At 40.2% G+C, this 24,808-nt stretch overlaps 4 protein-coding genes across 4 annotated transcripts; 2 read left to right on the top strand and 2 right to left on the bottom strand.

Moving 5' to 3' along the window:
* Positions 1 to 1,847: 1,847 nt before the first annotated feature.
* LOC115673017 (zinc finger protein ZAT5-like) lies at positions 1,848 to 3,292 on the top strand. The gene has a single exon (XM_030595034.2). It carries the CDS (start codon positions 2,067 to 2,069, stop codon positions 2,979 to 2,981), a length of 915 nt encoding a protein of 304 aa, XP_030450894.1. The 5' UTR covers positions 1,848 to 2,066; the 3' UTR covers positions 2,982 to 3,292.
* Positions 3,293 to 5,469: 2,177 nt separating this feature from the next.
* On the bottom strand, positions 5,470 to 9,061 carry LOC115673141 (monocopper oxidase-like protein SKU5). The gene is made up of 8 exons (XM_030595225.2): positions 8,393 to 9,061; positions 7,930 to 8,039; positions 7,544 to 7,814; positions 7,282 to 7,411; positions 6,799 to 7,159; positions 6,235 to 6,603; positions 5,860 to 6,116; positions 5,470 to 5,732 (listed from the first exon to the last, which is right to left on the bottom strand). Exons 1-8 carry the CDS (start codon positions 8,537 to 8,539, stop codon positions 5,668 to 5,670), a joined length of 1,710 nt encoding a protein of 569 aa, XP_030451085.1. The 5' UTR covers positions 8,540 to 9,061; the 3' UTR covers positions 5,470 to 5,667.
* A 960-nt stretch (positions 9,062 to 10,021) lies between these two features.
* Positions 10,022 to 13,185, bottom strand: LOC115672979 (ras-related protein RABC2a-like). Its single transcript, XM_056306142.1, has 6 exons — positions 12,697 to 13,185; positions 11,767 to 11,835; positions 11,214 to 11,279; positions 10,814 to 10,935; positions 10,584 to 10,712; positions 10,022 to 10,408 (listed from the first exon to the last, which is right to left on the bottom strand). The coding sequence occupies exons 1-6, from the start codon at positions 12,839 to 12,841 to the stop codon at positions 10,298 to 10,300; spliced, it is 642 nt and encodes a 213-aa protein (XP_056162117.1). The 5' UTR covers positions 12,842 to 13,185; the 3' UTR covers positions 10,022 to 10,297.
* A 7,377-nt stretch (positions 13,186 to 20,562) lies between these two features.
* On the top strand, positions 20,563 to 22,145 carry LOC130137336 (NAC domain-containing protein 20). Its single transcript, XM_056308124.1, has 4 exons — positions 20,563 to 20,788; positions 20,989 to 21,248; positions 21,358 to 21,498; positions 21,645 to 22,145. The coding sequence occupies exons 1-4, from the start codon at positions 20,563 to 20,565 to the stop codon at positions 22,143 to 22,145; spliced, it is 1,128 nt and encodes a 375-aa protein (XP_056164099.1).
* Positions 22,146 to 24,808: the final 2,663 nt, after the last annotated feature.

Raw genomic sequence — 24,808 nt, 5'->3', positions numbered from 1 at the left:
CTCTCTCTCTCTCTCTCTCTCCATGGATGACTTGTGAAGCAGAAAATAGAATAAGAAAGACATAAAATAATGGAAGAGTCGGTTCCATGTGCATTCGGTGGATATATTCTCGCTTATTGTCTTGGGTGCGCATGTCAACGGTTTCTTCCCATTTTTGGCCATCAAACTCTCACAATTCATCACGCGAGGATCTGATAGAAACATATGGTTTCTCACTTTATCATTTTACCTATGTTTATTAACGTGATTAGCACAATAATAAACCGCGGGTTTTTTCTTAATGTCAATTTCACATAATATGGAAGTAGAAAACTGCCCAACAAGCTTATTTGGAGGTGGCTACATAGCCCCACGTTGATAAGAAAAACCCAGGAAAATTATTTAATTTTTGTCCATGTATATATACATATATAGTCAGATTAGTGGAGGAATAGTAGAAAAATTCATGATAAATTGGTATTCTTTGCTTCAGCAGAGAACCCACTTCTTGGAGTGGCTTTGGCCACTTCAGATTACGTGCTTCACACATTCCACGACTCAATCAATAATTAAATGAAAAGACGTAATTGTTCACGCCAAGGAAGGAAGTCCCACCTTAACCGATCATGCATGCATCACGCCAAACCCCTAATGAGGCTGAAACTCGAACTTACAATGTCCATCGCACGTTTATCTTCAAATTTAGGTATAATTTTTCTATATCATTGAATAACTATCCTCCCATCATAAAGAAAGATAATTTGATTGCGCTCACACCATTGGATTGTAGATCGAGTGGTCGGATTACCCGATCATACGGCAACGGTAATTTGTGGATGATAAATCCATCAATCTGTGCAAGATCATGTACACCCGTGATTAACGCTACGGCATCGTGTATCCCATCACGACATGGCGGATTCGTTCAAGAATAGAATGATGGAATTCGGTCGACCACGCGTAATATCTCGACTCCTTACTGGAACAGCACCAACCATGCACTTTGTATAGTTTCCCTCAAAAAGAATGTGTCGACAAAGCCGCTTCATATCAAGTCAACATCAATGATTGCCTGATTTTAGTAACGTGGGAGTGGTACACGAGAACGAATTCTTAGTGTGGTTGGTGTAGAGAAGTGAAAAAAAGTAGCGAAGAAAGTTAAGATGTGCACATTCTTGTCCACCCCCTTTTTATGCCAGCTTAAAACTATTCACATTAAAATCTAATATCTCGAATTCGATTTCTTGTGCTTTTTTCTTGTTCCTTAGTAAGCAAAATGGGAACGTCATGACGGGCTACCGACCCGATGATATCTTCAGCGCAACATGACTTGAAAGAGTTAAGTCCACAGAAGAATTAGATAATGTTATAGGACTACCAAAACCGAGATGTGTGTCTGAAAATGCTAAAATTGGGTGGCCAAACCATGCATATGCATCTTCGTTTGGGAGGGGTGCACTGCACAAAGTTTAGGTGATGTGGGTGGAGTTGCAAGCTCATATCGATGGTTGCACGAAGGAAGCTTTAGGTGGGGGTTGTTTTTTTACCCTTTTGTGAAGGTGAGTGAGTTGGCAAAGTGTGAGAAAGAGAGTGTCAAGCGGGACAACACATGAATTTGCATTAACAAACCCTCCTCGCTCACAGATTATATCCCACCAGTTCTTCAATGATAGCGCACCACCCATCTCCTAATTTTGCATCTTTTCTGTTTCGATTTATGGTGGTTTTTTATGGGTCTCTCTCTCTCTCTCTCTCTCTCTCTCTCTCTCTCTCTCTCTCTCTCTCTCTCTCTAGCTATTTTGTGGGGTGTGGGGGTGTTGGGGGGAGTGTCGATGTCCAAGTATAGAAATCGGTAGTGTATAAAATAGGACTTCAAAGGGTGTTGGAAACTCAAGAAAAGATTGGGCGGACTAATTCACACAGTTTACTGTTCCATTGTTGGTGTCATCACATCCCAACATGACTCCAAACATAGCTTAAGACTTCCCTTCCCTCTCCTTAAGACTTTCTCTCTCTCTCTCTCTCTCTCTCTCTCTCTCTCTCTCTCTCTCTCTCTCTCTCTCTCTCTCTAGTGGAAGAAGCATACCATGGAAGCCTCAGGAGAAGCAGCCCTTGGAGGTCCCAAAGAGCACACCCAGATCATCATCAAGGGCAAGCGCACGAAGCGGCAGAGGCCGCTGTCGCCGATCCTTTTCATGAACACCGGCTCGCCGGTGAGTTCCGAAGGAGGCAATTGCGACGACAACAGCGAGAGCGACAAGGCCGCCGACCTCTCTCCCTCCACTTCTGCCAAATTCCACAACGGCTGCACTGAGGAAGAGGAGGACATGGCCAATTGCCTGATCCTCCTAGCTCAAGGCCAATCCAAAGAGCCCCCAAGAAGGGTTATTATTCAAGAAGACCACAACCATACCAATAGATTCAGCAGCAAGAGGTACTTGGAGGGCTCTTGTGTCTATGAGTGCAAGACTTGCAACAAGACCTTCCCTTCCTTCCAAGCCCTAGGCGGTCATCGGGCAAGCCACAAGAAGCTGAAGTTGGCAACAACCACGGCCGAAGAGAAGCCACCGCTGTATAAACAATTCGTGTTCTTGCCGTCCTCACCGGACGAAGAAGAAGGAGAATACAAGAAAGTTTCGACTTTCTCTCTCGGGAGTTTTAACATTTATGGGAGCAATGGTAATTGCAAGAAGCAGGCGAAGATCCATGAGTGCTCCATCTGTGGTGCCGAGTTCACATCAGGCCAGGCCTTGGGAGGCCACATGAGGCGACACCGCCCGCCGGTCGTTGTCGGGGCAAAGCTAGAATCCGACGACGAGTCCACGCGGCTGAGCGCTAATGGGCTCTTGTCCCTTGATTTGGATCTCAACCTCCCAGCCCCGGAAGAAGAGAACCGCGATCACTTGTTTCTCTTGAGCTCCAAACAACAGCATCATCATCAGAAGCAATCTCATCCTCCTATCTTTGTCTCGGCCCCGGCAATCGTGGATTGCCATTACTGAGCAAGAATTAATTTAAGGTGATGGGTTAAGTCAATCGCAGTTTACAAATTAGAAGCCATGCGTGCGGGTCCATGTTAATTTTCCCATGGACTTTAGTGCATCTAAAGTTGATTTATCCAAATTTCCTGTCATCAATTGTGGGGATGTTACATGTTAGATTTAAGAAATTACAGAGATATTCAGTTGATTCTTTGGTTACATGTGTATCTTGATTTGGGCTGTTGCACGGACGTCAGTTTCTTTTGTCCAAAAGCAAAATTTGCGGGTCATTCATGGAAAGAGCATGATGGCACAGAACCAGGTTTTCTCTTCTTCTTCTTTTTCCCCTTCTTACTTCTTTGTGATCAAGTTTTGTTGTTTCCAGTAGGTAACAAGAATGTGAATGTCCAGATGAGAGAGAGAGAGAGAGAGAGAGAGAGAGAGAGAGAGACTTGTTTGGGGTTGTCACAGGCACCAACCAAAAGTGGTGGCTTAGGTTTCATTGTTTAGAAAGCAAGAAAAGCCTCTCTCTCTCTCTCTCTCTCCAAGAATAGAATATGTGTGCGTTTTTCAGGAAGGACACTGAACAATGCTCTTCCCTGTATCCACCTCTTGTCCTTTTCCTCTTATAACAAGCAAGCGCACGAAAGGTTTCTGTTTTTCTTTGTGGGGCTATTTTATTTTCGTACCTTTATTTCCGTCTTCATTTTGCACGATTCCCCCGCTTGTTTTCCTCATCTGGCCTAGCCCGGCCTGCAAGGAATGCACCAGATATATTTTTTTTTATAACAAGAAAGCAAAACTCGAATCCGTGAAACACGCGCCAACCTCACGAGATCAGGGAATTATCAAGCCAAATATGGTTCAAAACCTCCGAAGCCTGTCGACCTCAAATTGATTACCCTAAAAAGAAAAAGAAAGAAAGATCGAAAGAGAAGCGCGGATACCCATTTTCACATGCTGCTGTGAGCTATGAGCCTGAAGCAGTAAAGAGATATTGGTCGCTGATAGTTTTCTGTGTGGTGCAGATAGCATTGGTTAGGCGACAGTATCTATTAGGGACAACTAGAGGGTTTCAATGAGGACAAAAATAAGGCACCTAATCTTTTTTTTCTCGGGGCATTGTTTAAGTGGCATGAGCTGTTATTGAAGGGAGGTGGGTGCGCGTCTCACTCAACTGCATAAGATTAGAGGGAGAGAGAGATTTGTGAGACCTGTAAGTGGGTACAGATTAAGTTGAGCAGTTATGCTGCTAATCAGGGGATGTCCTCTCTTCTCATTTAGCTAGAGGAAGGTTCTTTCTTTGTGAGGTCACCATTGAATATGGCCAAGGTTGCAAGGTAAGGGGGATCGGGTTTAGCGACTAAGGAACGGACTTGTGTGCGTGAATTATTAGCATGGCATGGCCACTGAATGGAGACGGTTTCATGTTGAGAGCAATTAGTATATCCTAGTTGGCTTATAACTTATTGGCTTAAGCTTTTAAGTAAATGTGTGTCCAATTGGATATGTTGACAAGCTCGGACTTAGGCTCTCCTTTAGCGATATCCCTTGGCGAAAGGTATTGGGCTTTTGCTATGTGTTCTTAACAAATGGTATCAGAGCCAATTATAGATTGGTGAGCTCCCATCTATTTCGATGTTTGGTGAATATTTTAAGAAATGAATCTAGTGACCAACTCGATTTTCGCGTGTGGGTGTAGCAAGGGCCCAATGGGCATTGATGGAGAATCAAGTTGAGATATCTTGATGCACAACAGGATATTTGGATCAGGAGGGAACAAACCCAACAATAATAGTGCGGAGTTATTATATCCTAGTTGACTCATAACTCATTGGTTTAAGCTTTTGAGTGAAGGTAGGTCCAACTATGTATGTTGACGGGCTCGAACTTGGGCTCTCCCTTGGCGGGGCTTTCTCTAGGCGAAAGGTATTAGGTTTCTGATGTGCACTTTCAACAAAGAGTTGATAATTACATAGAGGACAAAGTAACTCAAATAATTTTGATAATTTAATTTGGCGACTTCAGTAAAAGTTGATAAATTACTAAAAAAAAATTAGTAATTCGGAAGCGATTAAACAAATGTTGATAGGTGATTCAAATAAGAGCAGGAAACAAACTACTTGGTAACTTACTCAAATTAAGGTTTATAATTTCGTATAAAAGTTGGCAACTTCGATGTTTTTTTAAGTTTGACAAATAAACAATGACAATTTATTGAAATTGTTGATACTTTGTGGAAGATCAAATAAATGTTGGTAACACAATAACAAAATTGCGAATTTAGTGATTGTCACCGGACAAACAATTTACCAACCACAATTTTGCGATCACAGTATTTGAAAATCATACCGACCTGTATATACAGTTACCAATACATAAAAAAATTTCATTTTTCGACACACGGAATGCTTAAATTCTGCTAAGAATAGCGAAAACTTCAAACTAAATTCATTCTTTGGGAAAAAAAATTCTGATTTTTTATTCATCAACTATCAGTTTATCTGCTGTCTAGCAAGATAGTCACCTGGACTATCACTAAGAATGAAAGGTGTAATAATGGCGGTAGAACCACCCCCTTACAAATCCGTCGTCGTCTTACTCTTATTACAAGATCATACAGGAACCAAATACGCTGCAACATCGAATCATGAAAAACCATTATCTGTTGCGTGGTCTGTTCTGCTAAAATCCATTGATATGATCATCACCATAATGACCATGGTGCAGGTGCTGGTGAACCAATAGGAGCACCAGATTCGCCAAATATTCCTGCAATGGAAAATTTACAAATCTCATTCGAAGCAAATCATCGACCTCCCAAAATTAGACAATCAGAGCTAACTTGTGCTGAAATCAAAAGGGGAAAAGAAAATTTCAAGAAATGTTTTGTACTGACCGCAAAGGAGGAGGTTATCTGGTGGCGGCTGCTCCTTGGCGGGGTTCGGGTCGGGGTCGTGGACCCGGATATAGAGTTCTTCACCCAAGTACCAGTTCCTGAGTTGCTGCGATCGGAGGTTCCACATTCCGGGGTTGTCAAGGAAGGCGTACACTGCAGTCCACCCTCCTGCGTACACTTGCGTGGTTGACCGAACCACGGGATCGTACAGGTTGTAGCCGGCACGTGCGCCTTCATCCCAGTCTCCGAGACCGAACCTAAAACATTTCACAAGCTTTCTTCCATAAGCTTCATTTGATAGCATAAGACTCCGCCTAGCTACTTAAAATGTTCTGATGATGCACATTCAATTGTTGATGCTACTATAGTACTCACCCAACAACATAGAAACCGAAACCGTCAAGATGCCAAGAATCCATGACATCCAAATTGTTCTTGAACACGATCTCTAACCACCCTTTGTGGATCCCTGACACGACTGAGACTCCGTATGCAGCGTCCTTGTTGACCGATCTAGTTGGGTACTCATCTAGCTGATAAATTCCCGATCCGTTGCGGAAGTAGTCCGCGAGCTTTAGAGGGGTATTGAGGGTGTAGTACGATATGTTGTTGACAACATAGCGAGCTGAACCTTGGATCTCTGCAACGGAGTTCTGCAGAACAAAGGTCTGTGCCAAGCTCACATTCGACACATTGAAAGTCCCTTGTGGGTTCGGCCTGGCAGCTCCAGTGGTCAAGTTCCACCTATATACGTTCATCAAGGAATTAGTTCTGGTGAGATACTGAGAGAAAATGAACGTTTCATGTCTAACAATGCAAATCTAAGGACGTTCTACCTGAAGATCAAACAAATTGATGAAAATTTTTGGAAGAGAAGCTTGTCAAATGATCATGATTAGTAACAAAACTGGCGTTGAATTAACTGTGGGATCAGTTTACCTTATAGATCTAGCCTGAATCACGGTGAAATTCCAATCAAACGGATCGGGCCCGGCCGGCAAAGGCCCACCGACTTGGGTGAGAGAATTGGAGTAGTGTAGCACCCCAATGCCCACAAGGCTGCTTGAATCAGTGACACTGAACATTTTAGGAGTCGCCACCATGTAGTAATCCGCTTCGTCTTGATCAGCCGTTACGAGGACCGAGTAAGATTGTCCGACATGCACATCAAGGGAATCCACCGTGATTTGGTTAGTGTAGGACCCTTCCGTCTCCACTATCACCATGGAGTGATTCTGGATTCTAAAGTTCAAACTAAATGTATTGCCAACGTTCGATAAACGGAACCTGTAAGTCTTTCCTGTAGCCATAACGAACAGAATGAACATTTTCAGATACAGCACTCACACTTAAGAGGACTAACTGGATTTTTCATTGTAAAACACCCAAATACGGTAATGGTGTATTCTTTTAGGATCATACCTTTGGTGACATTAAAGGACTCATATGAGATCGATAAGGGGTGACCGTAAGGCCCCTTTCCATTCATAAGTATGGTATCGGGGACTGCTTGATATGCCACCACGGGGTCGTTCATTGCCGATCGGATTAACTGCCAGAATGAATAAACCCATAAATTAGATGTCGCATTCACATGTTAGACGGAATTCATAGGGTGATGCCAGAAAAAGTCCAAGAACTGCTCTATCAAAAAGAATTGGAATGACAAAAAAAAACGCATTACCTTGTAGCTGTCATAATACCAGTCTCCAATGAGAAGGTCGTACTCCGTCTCGGGTTTGGGGAAGGGCACATTGACGACCACACGGTTGTTGACGCGGATCGCTCCATAACCTCCCGCCGCTTTCTGGAAGTTGATGGAGGGGAAATAGAAGAAAGTGCCAATCTGATCCTTGGTCTGGAACACATAAGTCCAGTTTGTGCCAGGCAGTATAGGGCAGTTGGTGCCCGAAACCCCGTCCTGCCACGAGTTGAGCCTCTGTTGTATGCCGTTCCTGCAACCAACATTACCGGTTTTTCATCTTTAGTCCCGGATATGTAGTTGAAACTCAGCTAATGTCCCTAGAAAAGGATCGAGCAGGGCATTCTATGTATAACTCGTGCTCGTACCATGTGAAAAGCAGAGGTTCATCCAAGTCATTGTAAACGTTGACGTTGACGAAATCATTGGTGGTCGCATTTATCAACGGGCCAGGGAACATCCCGTTGATGGTAATGACCTGTCCATAAATATGTGAAACATTCATCTTTACATTCTTGAACCACGAAGTGAGACATTTACTAATGAAACGTGAATAGTGGAAATTGCAATGAATCCCACGTCCAAGCCAACAAAATAGCACAGTTTAACTCTGATTTTTTTGAGCTTTTATGCAGATACAATCCAGTCTTACGTCTATAAGCATCCGATAAATGTCTAGACTGAACATACATTGAAAAGCACTGAAATTGGAGCGATACAGATTGTTGACGGGGGATATGTATGTTTCAATGCGATTTAGCCGGAGGATAAGAGGTTTTGTTGTAATATATGTCATGCAATGAAACAGTAGTGGCCAAGCGGTTTCCATACCGGTTGATCAAGAGTAAGCGGCTCGGCTGTCGTGTCGAAGGCCACGTGCCATTCCAGAAAGATGTCGATGGCGCCGGCTCCGGTGCACAGAACTGCCACCAATGCCGCGCCCAAGATCCACCACCTAGGTTGGCCGGAAAAAGCCATTGCAGGGGCGGGACGCAACTCCCACCTGGGTTATCTTCCGTGACTTCAACAAAGATGAAAAAAGGGTATAGCTTGTTTCCGGAACACAAACTCCCACGCGGGTATATACACAGCTTGACTGTTCTTTCCCTTGTCTTTGAAGTGTGAAACCGAGAGATGGTGGAGCTTACTAAGATCAGGGAAAGAAACAGAAGAAGAAAGACAGGTGAGGGTTGTGAATGTGCTAATATTGACAATTGGAGTTGAGACGCGAAGGTTCATAGAATTCTGGCCGGCATGAGCATCGTTTGTGATCTTTGTTTTTCACAACCTTCAAGAAATAGTTTAGATGCATGCAAAGCTGTTCTCTATCTCTCTCTTGTATGGGGCTATTATCATTGTGTTACACAACTAGTTGACTAGGTTATAGTTCATCTCTTCATGTCATCGATGAACGCAATGCAGATTGTGAATTCACAAATAAAGAGGGGATAATTACACAAATGTTTCCTGAACTTTGACCTGATATGCAATATCGTTCCTGAACTTTAGCCAATGTGTAATATCGTCCATGAATTTTTAATTTGTTCAATGTGATCCATGAACTATATGAAAATGTTCAATATTAATATATTTGGTTAAAGTTTAGGAATTATATTAAATAAATTAAAAGTATAGAAACGACGTTACACGTATGGCCAAAATTCAAGGACAATTTTTGACATTTTTTCAATAAAGCATGATTGTCATTTTGTGTCTACGAAGATTTGGTCAACCTAACCGTGCAGCAATAGTAGCCATAGCAGCATGCATAGCATTCACCTAAGATTACAGTCTATTTTCCTATACTAATAGAGCTGTAACTTAGATTAACGTTTGTCGTAGTACTATTTGAGTATTACTTTAATGAAGACGAGAAACAATCATAGAATCATGGCATTTGGCTGATAGCATCACGATTGGAGAAGAGGATGAGGAAGATCATAGGTCCCATTTGAGATATGGGCACGAAATTTCTTGAACCGGTCCGTCTTTTTTTACCTGTGTTCTTTCAAACTCACATCTTATACAAAAAGCTGCAATTCACAAGCGTAATGCACAGTTTTAAGTAGCTAAACCTTTCGACCAATAAATAAAGTTGTTAAACCTCTAATCGACCAGAACTAATTTGTCTATACATCATATCTACAGACTACAGTTATGGTCAACAACCTCCGTAACCAAAACCTGCAAATCCTCTGCAAAGAACTTGCAAAAGTACTATCCGTATAAAACATGTGGAAAACCACAGCCAATGCAAACAATGTCGGAACATGACGTGGACAAAATTTAGTCAATGTGGACACTCACGTAGATGTCCACATAGAAAAAATTTTATTCATGTCACACTACAATGTCGTTTTGTCGGCCACGCCAATCGGATGTGGCCTGATTTGATTTACGAAATACTTGATTACAAAGTTTGTGAAACTAGATAGACCTGATTAGACAATTATAAGTAGATGGTTATGAAAAGTAGAACTTTTTCTATTTACAAAACTCAAATCAGCGGTTTACAATATTAAACTATAGCGCACGGATGGAATCCCCGACTCAACAATATACCTATACCTATACCACCAGATTTACAATGTACTAAGAATCTTTCTTTTTGTCAATTTTCAACAGTAAATCTTCTTTTATGACAAAAAAAAAACAGTAAATCTTCTTTCAAACATGTGTATACCGACTCTGTAAGTCAATATCACCTATTTGTTTTTGTATGTCAAACAATTCTATCTAGGAACAGCAACTGCTTTGGCGAGGCGGTTGATCCAGTACTTTCTGTTTCAAGATTTGCTTCTTCACTGCCACAGATCCTTTCTCTAGTATACTAGGCACCTCCATCATCTGTGTTTATTGATGTTAACAAATATCAGAATATATGCGCCAGTGGAACACATTAATCGACCCGAACTCGATCATTGTCAATACACAATTTAAGTAGGGCATTTTCTTTTGGTTGAAGAAGTACATCACAATATGAATGTGGGAAATTCACTAGTGCAATTTTGGCAAGGCTAACCTTCTGTATAAGCTCCTTGAAGCATTGATTGACGTTCTCTCTAGTTTTTGCGCTACATTCAAGAAACGAACATCTATGTTTTTGAGCTAGATCTCTTCCTTCTTCCCTAGTTACAGCCCTTTCACTCTCCTGAGATTATCACATCATCAGAAGCGAGGTGACTTCTCTTCTTTCGAAGAGAGATATTACGTCTGTGAGAGCCAAAGACATAACCGAGGGAATCAGCTTACCTTATCAACCTTATTCCCGACTAAGATTCTGATACAGTCCTGATTTGTAGGGTAAAGATCCACTTCTTTTGCCCATATGTCTGACAAATTTTTAAAAGTCTCTCGCCGCGTCACGTCATAAACTAGATCAGATTACATGAAAGCGTATATTAGGCTTTAAAATCAGCAGAACAAATACAGCCATAAGCATATGAAATTGTGATAAAGAATGCTAACTACTTATCCTCTCATTTGAATGTTCTACTATAGTCTTTATGCCTCACATCACATTCCACTTAGCAAGTATACCCATTTAGTCTAGGAAATTAACAAGTAGAGAATATAAATTTCTAACTAAGATTAAACAGAGTGGCACCACAAAATACAGAGCTCCACAACTTTAAAGGACATAATGGCTCACCCAATATAATTCCGTGCGCCCCTCTATAATACGAGCTCGTCAATGTCCCAAACCTCTCTTGTCCAGCTGCACCAGATAATGATTGTTAATAACTGAAACTGCTACCAACTCACATAATGACAATAACAGGGAAGGCATGTTTGTTTATGTTGAATTCCAAATCCAACCATCACACAGCAAGAGTTTATATTGAGCACAATCAGCCAAAACGCACCTCTTTGTGTAAGATTGGAGAATTTTATCAATGACCCATAGGCAGAGTAAATGACCATAAAGATGAACGCATATTCACAAAATACGAGGATTTTGTTTAGTCCAACTTGAAAACCTCAGACTTTCCAACAAGCATGCTCGATTTTACTTTTAACAACCAATAAAAAAATGGTGCGGATAGTTATGCCTAGTTTGACTGGTGCATCTCAATTTCTCAAGTAAGAAGGATAGGGAAGGTTCACACAGAAAAAAGACTGATGCTAAAAATAGAATCAAGAAAGATTAAAAACTGTAACTGAACAGAACACCAGTCAAAAAAGAGATAAGGTGTTGGCAGTACCAGTATCCCAAATTGTAAGCTTCAATCTCTTGCCTCCAACTGTCAAAAGCTTGATCTTAAAGTCCACACCTGGATTTTTTCCCCCGAACCAGAAATTAGAGATTTTGTTTCTGACCCCCATTGCCAACAAGAAGAGGGAGATACAATCACACTTGCTATGCAAGACTTGGAATATGCTCAATCACATTCAACAACATACAACCAAGAGGATGCAAGTCAAACGGTATAGACACTTTCTTGGATGAAATGGTGTCCGATTTCACCACTGATGTTGTCAACACCAAAAGGGATCTTCATTAAGGCAAAGAAAATACAATAAATGGAGTTTTCGAATCCACACCCAACTGACTAGTATCCAATATCAGACCAGTCCTCCTCTTTGCTTTACTCATATTGTTGGGACTAGCATACTCTCAGTTCTACTCCAACAGAATAATCCTAATAAACAATAATTTAGAAAATAGAGAATCTTGTGATGGCCATATGGTTGCTTGCTACAAAAGCTACAAACTTGATTGCAATACGGGACATAAAAAGTAAACCCAGAGAGGTCCCAGTCCTCGCCATAATTATAACAGAAAATCCCTCACTATCCCAATTCAATGCATCCTAGCTACTCATACAGGCAATAGACAGGGTACAGAATCATCCAGAAAGAAAGGAAGAACGATTCTGCTTACCATTTGCTACATCCCTGAGGAAAATAAAAGACTGTTTCAAGCAACCTAAGCATGAAGAGCAACAGAATAACCACAGAACAAGTGAAGATAAGCAACTACAATTAGGACCTTTACACAAACAAAAGGTTCATTCCTCACTCATTAACGATCGAAAAGACTTTCCCTTAATGTCAGAATGCATGACAGATGATTAGTAAATCACAGCGCAAAAGAAAATTGTAACCGGAAACAGAGAGAGACTGTACTGTACCAATGGTAGGAGAAGGCTCGTGAACAGAATTAGAGATGAAGCTGAGAAGAAGGCTGCTCTTGCCAACACCCGAATCCCCAATCACCAATATCTTGAATGAGTAATCAAAGCTGCTGTTCCAACCTTTCCCAGAAGAACCCTTCATTCTTTCCAACTCTCCAGCCACAAAAGAAAAAAAAAACACACGAAAAGTAAAAAAAATGAAGAACTATCTTTCCTGTGTTTCGCTGCAACACCCTCAGTTTCCATCAGCTGATCACCACTTCAAGAAACAAGTAAACCCCCCATGATACCACAAAAGCGTGTAATCAGCGGGAAATTTCCTCCTGTGGTAAAGGGACAGTGAAAGGCGTTGTAGCGTAGCGAATGCCTTGTGGATGACAATTCCTCCAAGTAATCGCTGAGCATAAGCAAAGCACAACATCGACCGGAAAATTGCAGAGACACGGAGGTTTGGGCAATGGACAAACGTCCGTTTGATTGTTTGAACGGTTTTTTGATTTTTTTCTTTTCCTTGATCCCTCCGAAGTTGTTTTCTGCTGGCTCGGGTCCCACGCGCCTCTCTGCAGGCGGGCTCGCGGCGCTCGTACCACGGACGAGCATCCACGCGCCGGTCGTTTGGCATTTAATGGCTTGTCCATTTGTTAATCAAAATTTGATCATGATGCGACCAACGTCAAAAGGGAGAAAGTACGCGTGGAGTTTTTTCTTTTTCTATTTTCTCAAACTTTCGATTAAGCTTGGAATAGAATATCTAGATAATGACTCGATAAGGGATAGACATGTTAAAATGGATCATAAACACATTTCTTAATCTATATATTAATAAATGGGTCATATATTATTGGTTAGTTATAATTAGTAAATGGATCATAAATAGGTATAAACTTATTTGTGTATGAGTCGGGTCGGGAATAGGTCATTAGATTTGCATTATATAGAAATGAGTATAAACGGGTTAAATTGGTCTATTTGGGTCGGACCATTTTCGACCCAACCTGACCTGACCCACTCGTTTGACAAGTCTAATAAGAGATCAAACAAATTAACTCGGCAAAATTTATATTATCACGATTTTTAAACTCAACGGACTTTTTTCCTTATTATAATTTTCATTGTTGTTGGTATTTATATGTAGAATGCGACTCTATTCGAAAGAAAAACATCAAAGGGTTAATACCACGAAAATCCCATATTGATATATCTGTGATAAATTTACTTCAAATTAATTTTTTAACCGCCAAAAAATCCCAAACCGGTACACCTATGACGCAAAAAACTAACTTTTTGACTATCAAAAACCCCAAATCAATACATTTATGACAAACTTACCCTCCGTCAAATTGGATTAATACTACGAAAATCACAAACTGGTACACCTGTGAAAAACGGAAGATAAAATCCCAAACTAATCACGTATTATTCAACTCAGCAATTTAATGATAAAATTTAACAGAAACTAGAGGCGGATAAATTTGTGACAAGTGTACCAATTTGGGATTTTCGATCATCAAAAAATTAGTTTGGAGTAAATTTGTCACAGATGTGCCAGTTTAAGGTTTTTCGTGCTATTAACCCTTAAAAAAAAGAGAGAGAGAGAGAGAGGAGGAAATTGATTCGATATTTACAAACGATATAATTTCGAAGAACATAATCTACAAGTAATTCTAGTATAGTGAAATTCTTTTTTATGAAAAATGGTGGTGTATGAAAATCATTTTTGTAAATTGATGCGTTAATTTTTTTTTTGAATAATTATTGATTAAAATCGTCTAGAAAAGCGACTTGCCGCCACGCGCTTGAGAGTGCGACGATGGTAAAACCGCGGAAATGAAAATCCAACTAGCGGATACGTAATGGCGCCACGAGGGGGTAACTAGTGTTGAACATGCAATGAACACGCGAGTCCCACCTCGCCTACCTACAATCGCCACCTCTTGCGTTCCACCTAATGAATTTTCGCTTTCATTTTTTTGGGTCAACACCTATGTTCATGTCATCTATTAATTCCACCTTTTCCAATTATATGTTACTTCGACTGTTTTAGATAATCATGAGATTATCTGTATCTCTTTGGACTTTTCGTATCTCTATCGTGATTATGCATGTATCGCCGTCGATTGTCCATGTGCTTGACCGTAATTGGTATTGTAATATATTGTTACCTTATATAGTTATCATGTAAAGCACATAAATACTTGAATAACTCTCTGTCATGTAATGCACCGATATTGTATACTTCTTTTCTGCATATTCTTATCTTGGTATCGATGCCGGATTTTACTTCGGTTTACCATGCTTCAGCCGAATCTCGAATGCTTCAGATCATCTGGACATGCCATCGATCTCCTTTTTCAATTAAGACCCGTAACAAGATTGCTACAACTCCTATTGAGACTAACATCAAATTTGACGACAAATATGGGAGTACTTTTTCCAATTCCACACTCTATTGTCAACTGGTTGGCAGTTCATGAGCGTGCCATTGCTACAGTTGTTCGGATTGAAGGTACCTTATGCCATGGCCTCATTTTTTTCCTTACTCTTAAATTACACATTTCAATATTAAATATAGGATTTAATTGCTTTTCAGATAAAGATTTAAATTATTTGCACCAATTAAAAAGTGTAATAATCAATCTCACTTTTCTATAAGGCTATGTTTGATAACCAAGATAAAAAAAAACATAGGAAAAATTTATTATATCTTGTGTTTGGGTTTTGCCCAAGACATGATATAATTAGATATAAGATAGGTATAACCCAGATAGAAATATCTTATGGGGGAGATGGGATAAAAGTGGATATGATTTTTTATTTCCTTAGCGTAAAAGTTATTTTTCTCGAATAACAAACTTCTTAAATTAATAAAATTAAAATAATAATTAAACATAAATAACATTTGAATTATAATATAAAAAAGAAAATTCAAAATAGCATAAAAATAACAACAATTTTCCTTTATATTTATTCCTATTTTTATTTATACAATTGAATCTATTTCTAAACTATGATATATATTCTATATATTTTTTGAATTTATATTTATAACATTTGTTAGGTATATTAGTATTATTTAATAAATGTTTTATTAAGGAATGATGGAAGGGAATAAAAAAGAAAAGAAAGGGAAAATAATTAAAAAAATAAGAAAATGAAAATAAAGTAGGCAAGAGAGTCAAAGTGCTATACTTTTCGAAATCACGAAGGTGAATAATCATGTTTTCTCTCTCTTACTAGATTCGGCATTTGCTAGCTGATTTAGCTCGTCGATGTTTCTGTAACCTAATTATATTTCTTGTCATAGTAGAACTTATTGCTTTAGAATACTACAATGAGCCCCTTGCTGTTTAAGATTTAGATTGTCCAATAATCATGAATTGATTGATAGAAGTTATCTCCGTTTGTGTATTTGTGGTTTCTTTAGAAGCGAATTATAAGAGATTATTACCACCTCCGTTTGTGCATTTTCAAGTTCATTTATACTAATATGTTGTTCATACCGAACAAATAGACATGATAAGATATAAAAATATTCGGTTTTATTACTGCGATTTACCAAAAAATAGTTAGAATATAGCAAAATATATTGATTTTATATTCCATCTTATTCAGTCCTATCCTGCCTGGAGATCCAAACGACCAAACGTAACCTAAAGGTTTATGACGATATAGCTTCAATTAAAAGGTGAAAAATTTGGATTGTATTTTACACATAAAATAGGAAAAGGAGTGAGCACGATGGAGCGATTGTATAGTGGGCTTAATATATGGGAAAACTTGTGAGAGACACAACAAGCATCGAGAGCCAGCATTTAAGAGAAGAGTTAAGAGTGTGAGAAAACTTCTCTCTGTGGTTCGGGCTTGATCTATAATTAAGAAAAGGAGTAAGCATGATTGAGCAATTGTAATTTCATCCGTACCGATTATAGTAGAATCATTTCGTCAATCTCTCTTCGTAAAGTAAACGGACCGCCAAACCTGATAAATCCGTTGTGTTCAAATTTTATGTATGCAATATATTTCTTATTCAAATTATTTCGTTTGTTCACGCTTCCGCAATATGGTTTGAACGCCAATTCCCTTTATTATCATTCTCGTGAATTTGAATACATATCTGTCTCTAAGTTTGTAATAATCTTATACTCTGACGGAGCCTAGCCTTGTACATTGAATTTCTTTTACTTCAGTAAAATTATGAACCTCCGATTTCTTCTCCAAATCTATCATCAATCGCCATAGAGATAAAATCATTCTAGTCATCCATGAATCCAACCCGTTGGATTAGTGATTAAGAAATAGGTGTGTGTGGAATAGATGTACAACACATTTGATTCTCCACGTAATCAAATGTAAGCAATTTAATGTTGGATCACCACCCAAGTTTTGACTTACATTTCATCTAAGTTTTAGTCCATAAAGTTAGTGCAGTAATTCATTAATCTGAGATTTATCCGCATAACGTGGGACTTCCGGGACTTCCGGTTGTAAAGAAAGAATCGCCAATGTTTAATTTTTACCCTTTTCTTTTGCTCTTGGCTAGCATCTCTTAAGTCCTAGAGCCCTGGATCACAAATGCCAAAAGGAAAAAATTCTGGCATCATTCACGTAATTGGACATGGATTTTCTATCCCGTACAGTGCTCCTCTCAATAAATTTGGACCATTGATTTATGAAAATTTAAATTTTTACAAACGGTTGAGATTTTACTGAGACATAGAGGGAAATGCCATATATGGTAATAGATTTTCCTAAGTAAAACTAAGGAAACTAATGAGCGAATATGGAATTAGGAAAAGTTGTATGCAAGCATTGAGATGAGAAATCAATCGACGGTGGAGAGTGAGTTGCTTTCTCGCATTTGGTAACTCAGAATTTGGTAAGAACGCAGATAGAGCTTCTAGAATGCTTGATTTTTGGCAGGTGCTATTTATGGTATTAAGACAAATCTAGAGCATGAAGCTAAGGATGTCCAAAACTTAAAAGGGAAAGAGAGCAATCATGAGAGTACCATAATACTACACACCGACAAAAATTACTTAAATAAGATTAGGGTCTACATAGCAACGTTTCTGTTCCCAGAAATAATTTTTGATCAGAAATAGTTTTTTCTATTTCTATTTCTTGAAACAGTTTCTGAGCAAAAAATAGCGTATAGTAATTGCACAAAATTTCTATTCCTGGAATAGAAAAAGAATAGAAACGTGTTTAGGGCGCGAATGATTCATTTCTATTCCATTGACGAGTTTCTCCCTTCTGGGCTACCGGCGGAGGACAACGGGTGGCGGTGGGGGGCAAAGGACGGTGGTCGGCGGCGGCAGAGGATGGCAGCCGGCGGTGGGAGGCAGTGGAGCACTGCGGTTAGCGGCGGAGCATGGTGGCATCGGGCGGCGGTGATGGCAGCGGGGGGCGGCGACGGGAGGTGGCTGGCGGCGGAGGGTGGCCATCGTCGGTCGATGGATCACAGCAGCCGGTGGCGAAGGATGGCGGCCGATGGTGGGTGACTGCCGGCGTCGGGTGGCCAGAGGCGGGAGGTGGCCGGCCGCCGAGGGCAGACAGCGCTGGGTGGTGGCCGGCGTCGGGCGGTGGAGCACAATGGCCGGTGGCGGAGGATGGCGGCCAGTGGTGGGTGGCCGGTGGCGGCGGAGGACGGCCATCGGTGGTGGGTGATCGCTGGCGTCGGGTGGTTGGCGGGGGGAGGCGGCCAGCGCCAGGTGGCGGCCGGCGTCGGGCGATGGAGGACGACGGCCAGCGGTGGAGGACGGCGGCCGGTGGCGGGTGGCGACAAGCATCGAGCAGCGGAGAACAGTGGTCGATGACAAGAGGCGGCCAGCGGGCGGGAGGCGGCCGGCGGGCGGCGGCGGCGGAAGGTGGGCGGTAGGTGGTGGCGAAGGACGGCAAGTGGCGGCGGTGGGCGGGTTGCGGCCGATGGATTGTTTCTTGTTTTTGGAGAATTCTAGAAAAAAAATCGTTTTTTTTTCTTGTTCCAGAAACAAGAAGCATATTTTTTTTGCTTCTTGTTTCTGTTCCAAATCTATTTTTGGAACACTTTTTTGTTCCAGAAACAAAAAAATAAATTTTTTTTACTAAATGGATTTCTGTTCTTTTTCTGTTTCGGGGAACAAAAGAACAGAAAAACATAAAAATAGAAACGTTACTAAACAGACCCTTACCATTTCAAACCGGTAATTTCATGATCCATTAACCTAAATTAACTTTCATTTCACAAAAAAATCTCAAATTGACATTCACAACATACTTACTTCAAATTAATTTTCTTTTAACAAGAATCTCAATTTATCTCTCAGAAAAATCCAAATCGGTACCTCGAACCTAATTCTACCTTCTAGTACCGTATCATTATCTACACACGTGGCAAATAAGTGCAGGACGGATTTGGCTTGGGGAATGACGTATAAACATGAAAATCTATATGCGTTGACACGGATGCATTTTAACGGATGATAGATTTGGGTTCAGGATACTAGTTTAAGATTTTTTGTGAGACGAAAATTAATTTGGAGTAAATATGTCATGGAGCAATAATTTAGAATTTTTGTGAGATCTAAATTAGTTTGTGATAAATATATTATCAGTTAAAATTTGAGTACAACTTTCTTATAGAAGACAAAAAGTATCAATTGTGTGAGTCCTCTGCCATTTTGGGAACGACACTTGGTGGTCAAATCTTTCCACATTGGGAAGATAATTCCAGCCTTTCGTTTTTCTTTTTGTCAAAAAAGGTCGCCTACCATTTCAGGCGACCACTAACAGCTTGAATCTTACAGAAGGGAAAAGGCTTCATACATGGTAACAAAACCCATGTCTATCTAACTTTCGATTGCCATGTAAGTAAAGCTAATCAAATGCATAACATGGTTTTAACAATAACAAAGAAAGGTAAAAAAGAGTTTACCTTCATATTTCGAATCTAAGTGCTCCATAAGAACAATCAAACTTGAAATTGGTCCAACCCCTGTGTCAATCATTAGTATGTCGTGTTGTTTTAGAATATTTATGCATTTGCAGTTATCAAATTGGGTATACCACAAAAAATCCAAAACTAGTACACATATAATAAATATACTCCAAACTAATTTTTGACCACAAAAAACCTCCTAAACTGGTACGCTTATGATAAATTTACCCTCCGTTAAATTTTACCGTCAAATAGCTAAGCTGGATGACACATGGTAGTTAATGGGTGTGTCAGTTTAGCGTTTTATCCCTTTATTTGTCACAGATTTACTAGTTTGTGATTTTTCGTGGTATTAATCCAATGCGATGGAGAGTAAATTTATCATAAGTGTATTAGTTTAGGGTTTTTTGTGGTCAAAAAATTAGTTCGGAGTAAATTTGTCACAGATGTACTAGTTTGGGGTTTTTCGTGGTATTAACCCTATTAAATTAGAAGACTTCATATAACAATGACTAGTTCGCTGCTACACTAATTTCAATGCAATGTCGGATTATGACCAAATCTCCATATTCGAATTGGCGGAGGTTCCGCACGGTCTATATATTTTCAAGAAACATCTCGAAAGACAAAGAAATTTCGAAAAACGGTATATCATATTAGTCTTAGAATGCACAAAGCGTGTGACTACTACAAACAAGATTTGCCTCGAGACATGTTTGGAAGGCTGCATTTATATGTCGCTCGGTTGTAATGATAAGGACACAACTTACTTACTAGTTTGGTGCTTTATGTTGAGGCCAAACGGGCCTATTTAAACCAATGCAAAGCATGACCAATTGCCATCACAAAACTAATACCTTGCATTTGAAGTTGCAGTCTCCTTCTTCCTCCCCATTCTCCAACATTCGGCCCTTCCACAGATCATATCCACTTAGTTCATATTCAAAATGAATTCTCAAGCATCGTCTTCTTCGACGCTCACACCAGATGTCGCCTCTTCTTCAGCTGCACCGCAAAAAAGCTATTGTCTCCTAGCTCCCGGGTTCAGGTTCCATCCAACTGAACAAGAATTGATCTTGTATTATTTAGCGCGAAAAGCATTTGGGGAACCCTTATACACCAATATTATTCCTGATATTGACGTCTATAAATTTGAGCCCCATGAAGTACCAGGTGACCATCGTTTTCCCACGTTCATCTATGCTTATTAGCATGAATCTACTCTCTGTGTTGTATGATTTTAGGATTTCATCTCCTATTTTTTCATATTGAATACCCAATAATATTTAGCGCATTATTTAGAACATAAAATTCGTAAACTAGGCTTAGCATTATTCAAATGTGTTTTTGGGTGGTTTTTTTCTCTCTTTCAGGAAAAGTTGCAGGAGACATCGAATGGTATTTCTTCAGTAAGCTGGACAAGAAATATGACACAGGAGTGAGAGTGAATCGATCTACCGAAAGAGGGTTTTGGAAGGTAACCGGGCCAGAATACAAAATCAAATATGGCTCCCATGTGATCGGCGAAAAGAGGTTTCTCGTGTACTACGACGGGCATTCGAAGATGGGGAGGCGGACGGACTGGGTGATGCACGAGTATCGACTGACCGACGCAACACTCCTAGTGGCCCAAGTATATGATTTTTTCGTTTTGGATGTGTATCCTTGTTCGTTCCTTATCAAGTGAAAGGAATAAAGCGATTGTTCGAACTGAAAGGAGGGTTTCTTTCGTTATCTTGCAGCCCAGTGACGTCTGTGCAGTCTACAAGTTATTTTGGAAAGGCAACAGCCCAATCCCTAATGGCCCTGCACCCGTTGCCGCCGCGGTGGAGGGAGAGCAAATTCATAACAATAACGTTGTTCCAGCCGATGCCGTTCCTCAGGTTTGATGAGTTCTGATTTCGAAGTGTGGATATAATTGAAGTGGACACATATTGTTTAGATCTGTCTCTTCAGTCTTGTTCTTAAACATGTTTCTTGTGCATGCAAGAAACCCTAACACTTCGTCGAACACATGTTTCTTGTGCAGCCTTTGGAGGCATTTGGACCGAACGACAACAATATAGAGACGGCACTAGCTGAGGAGGGTCTAGAAGTAGCACCGGCTGCTTTCGCCCTGCTTATTCACAAAGAAGCCCCTGCTGGAACTCTTGATCTCTTGACCAATTTCGACGGCGAGGGTTTGTCTGAACACTCGGAGGAGACTTCATCCGCGAGGGAAGACACCCCGACCCGTCCAGTCAAGAGACCCAAAATTGAAGCTGATAGCCCGCAGAACCTTTCCCCGAGAACTCAAGAACCGAACAGCTCAAATTCTGTGGCGGAAGCTATACCATCACTGAAATTGAGCTTGGCATGCCTGGCGTCGGAAACAGCACCCGAGCAACAAGAACAGCGACAAATAGCAACGCCGCAGCCAGTTCCCCAGGAAGCCGTGGAGCCACCGCAAACAACAAGTGTTCAAACCGCGCCAGCAATTCGCATAACCGTCAAGAGGGAGACCGTTAAGCGTGAGACATCGGAAGACTAATGTGCGAAAGATGTTGAATGGTCGCAGTCCGATGATTTGCGGCGGGAAAACGAGGCATTCGGAGGAAAATTAATCCAATCATTAGAGTTTAATCATCGTTGCATTATGTTCTTAAGTTCAATAAGCAATTTCCTTATCATGTGGTGAATTCAATGTTGGCCTTCCTTTGGCCCTTGTCTTTCTTTTCTTTTCTTTTCTTTTGGGTGTGTCCCAGAGTCTGTAGTAATCTTGGCTAGTAGTGGAGCCTTGTCCACCACCTTTCTTATTCTAAGCAATAGCTCCAGTTCTTTTCCTTCCAATAAGTGGCCCCCAACAGCAAATCCTCCATCAGTCATTTCTTTTCTTCCTAGTTTCCCCTTTCACTAGTCCCTTAGTCTCTATACAATTAACCTTTCACTTATTGTAAATTTCGCAGAACTCACGCTTTCGACTTTTGTTTAACTCGAAACACTCGAAACCTTATAACGCACATTAAGAAATTGACATGTAAAATTGTGTATAATCCCGTTGTGTCCTTATCTTCAAATTTCGGAGGAAAACTCGCAAGTAAAAAAAAAAAATTGAAGTAGGCAAACAATATCAGCCAAAACAAGCCCTCAAGATCTTGAGAGCTATTCATGGGTGCACCTAAATTAGGTAAACCCAGCCTCAGTTAGTCAGCATACCTTATAAAGCTCCTATGCTCAGTTTGGGAAACAATCAGTTTATGGGAGGAAAGTGAAGTTAAGGAAAATTTGTTTGCAGGACCTTGGGATAAAGTTTAATCTACGTGGAGAGAGATAGAGATAGAGTGAGTCTTCCTCTCGCATTTGCTAAGTCGTCGGAAATGGAAAGTGCAAAAACAGAAATATTATCATTTTGCATTTTTGGCAGATATAATTTCCCATTTATGAATGCTTGAATTTGGTAAGTGTGCACTAGAAATATTTTCTGGCAAATTTTAATTCGTGCGCGTCTATCTAACCTGAACCAGCCTGTCAAAGTAGGTTTCCTGTTTTTGGAATTAGGAATTGAACCGGTTCAACACCGACCTGAACCGGCATACTTTTTTCTTTCATTGCATTTTTCTTTGTGAATCAAGCGATCATATTTATTTTGTACTTGTAACATTAAAAATTTTCCTATAGGAAATTTAACATGTCATTAAAATACTTCTAATCCAAACATGCTGCTGTTTTCTTTTTCTTTTTCTTTTACTTTCATATCTTGTTTTCAGTCAAAGACGATAATCTTGAATCTCTGCTATCACCTTGCCCCGGGAATGTCTCTAAACGGGAAAAATCGATGGGATGATTCCGGTAAGAAGAGCTCAGAGCATTCTGGCTCGTCCCATGCCACTTTCAGGCTCTATTGAGCTCACAGAAAATGGCTGCTCTACACGAAACCATCATGCTGTATTTGTCAGCTAGTCAGCAATTTTTTGCCTAGTACCACAAGATATGGAATTCGACCTTGCAGGGTTAAATTTGTTAAGCATAAAACAAACAAACTAACACGTACCAATCCTATGTATATAGGGCCAAGAGAACAAAGGAATCGAAATCACAGCACACCGCGATCGAAACATTCGACGAAGAAATGGAAAACGAAACCGACGTAGAAAGAAAGCGTACCTGGCTAAGAGCGGGCTGATTGATGGCCGATCGGCAAAGGCGATGCCGAAACCCGCAAGACCGAGAGAGAGACGAGATGAGATGGCATCGGCAAGACTTGAGAGAGAGAGAGAGAGAGAGAGAGAGAGAGAGAGAGAGAGAGAGAGAGAGAGAGAGAGAGAGAGAGAGAGAGAGAGAGAGGGCGTTGGTGAGACCAAGGAAGAGACTGGACATCGGCGGCAAGACTCGAGAAAGAGAAAGATCGAGAGCCCCGCTGGAGAGAGTCGAGAGACTAGAGAGTCTAAGAGAGAGAGGGCAAATATGAGAGTGAGAACTTGAAAGGAATATAAGCGATCCGAGAATCAGTCTTGAAACCGGTTCTACTTGAGAACCGGCCTTGTTAGAATCGAACCCAACGGTTCCCGAGTTAAACGGTTCGATTCTTCACCCTCAAGTATTTGCATTAATGAGTACATATATGGTAAATATTTGGCATTGTGATAGTAAATTGACTATTAGCCTATCCAAGTAGACTATTGGAAAAAGTATGACATTCTATTTAGTAAAATTCATTTGTAACTATCTTTCAACTCATGATTAGCAAATTTTGCAACAAGTTAGTACATTTTCATTTTATACAGTACAAGTAGAAGTACATGTGGATAAATTATCCTTACAACTAGTAAATTCTTGTATGTATTAGTAACATTGGAGTTGCAATTAGGTAATTTTTTTTTTTACGGGGTGAGAAGTTTGTGATCAGTGTGGTAATAAGAGCAATAGCCCATAGAATTGATGTTGGTAATTAGTAACTTTCGACTATCAATTAGTAATTTTTGCAACAAGTTAAGTATGTTTTCGACGGTAAAAATGATCACGTGTCTCAAAAATTGAGTAATAATTAATAGACTATGAGAATCACCTATGTAAATCATATTATTCTAAGTATTGCTCGATATTACACGGAGTCCATATTATCACTTCAAGATCCGTACTTTTCAAGTGAAACCGCAAAATTCAAATCGAATATCAATATCACATAAATAGACTACGAGAATCGCGTATGTAAAT

The sequence above is a fragment of the Syzygium oleosum genome, unplaced genomic scaffold (genome assembly GCF_021117445.2).
Source record: "Syzygium oleosum isolate NSW1041296 unplaced genomic scaffold, Sole_v2.1 Sole_v2.02, whole genome shotgun sequence".
In the NCBI taxonomy this organism is placed as follows: domain Eukaryota; kingdom Viridiplantae; phylum Streptophyta; class Magnoliopsida; order Myrtales; family Myrtaceae; genus Syzygium; species Syzygium oleosum.
Note: the sequence above shows the minus strand (reverse complement) of the source record. Positions and strands in the feature narration are given on the sequence as shown.

Bases quoted from the DNA above. Each gene is read 5' to 3' on its own strand.
- LOC115673017 (XM_030595034.2), top strand. From the start codon at position 2,067: ATGGAAGCCTCAGGAGAAGCAGCCCTTGGAGGTCCCAAAGAGCACACC.
- LOC115673141 (XM_030595225.2), bottom strand. From the start codon at position 8,539: ATGGCTTTTTCCGGCCAACCTAGGTGGTGGATCTTGGGCGCGGCATTG. The intron at 7,815-7,929 runs GTACGAGCACGA...TGTTGGTTGCAG, and splicing joins GAACCTCTGCTTTTCACATG to GAACGGCATACAACAGAGGC. The intron at 6,117-6,234 runs GTGAGTACTATA...GAAATGTTTTAG, and splicing joins TTCGGTTTCTATGTTGTTGG to GTTCGGTCTCGGAGACTGGG.
- LOC115672979 (XM_056306142.1), bottom strand. From the start codon at position 12,841: ATGAAGGGTTCTTCTGGGAAAGGTTGGAACAGCAGCTTTGATTACTCA. The intron at 11,836-12,696 runs GTACAGTACAGT...GAAAAAATCCAG, and splicing joins CGAGCCTTCTCCTACCATTG to GTGTGGACTTTAAGATCAAG. The intron at 10,936-11,213 runs GTGAGCCATTAT...AATCTGATCTAG, and splicing joins GGCGCACGGAATTATATTGG to TTTATGACGTGACGCGGCGA.
- LOC130137336 (XM_056308124.1), top strand. From the start codon at position 20,563: ATGAATTCTCAAGCATCGTCTTCTTCGACGCTCACACCAGATGTCGCC. The intron at 20,789-20,988 runs GTGACCATCGTT...TCTCTCTTTCAG, and splicing joins TGAGCCCCATGAAGTACCAG to GAAAAGTTGCAGGAGACATC. The intron at 21,499-21,644 runs GTTTGATGAGTT...TTTCTTGTGCAG, and splicing joins CAGCCGATGCCGTTCCTCAG to CCTTTGGAGGCATTTGGACC.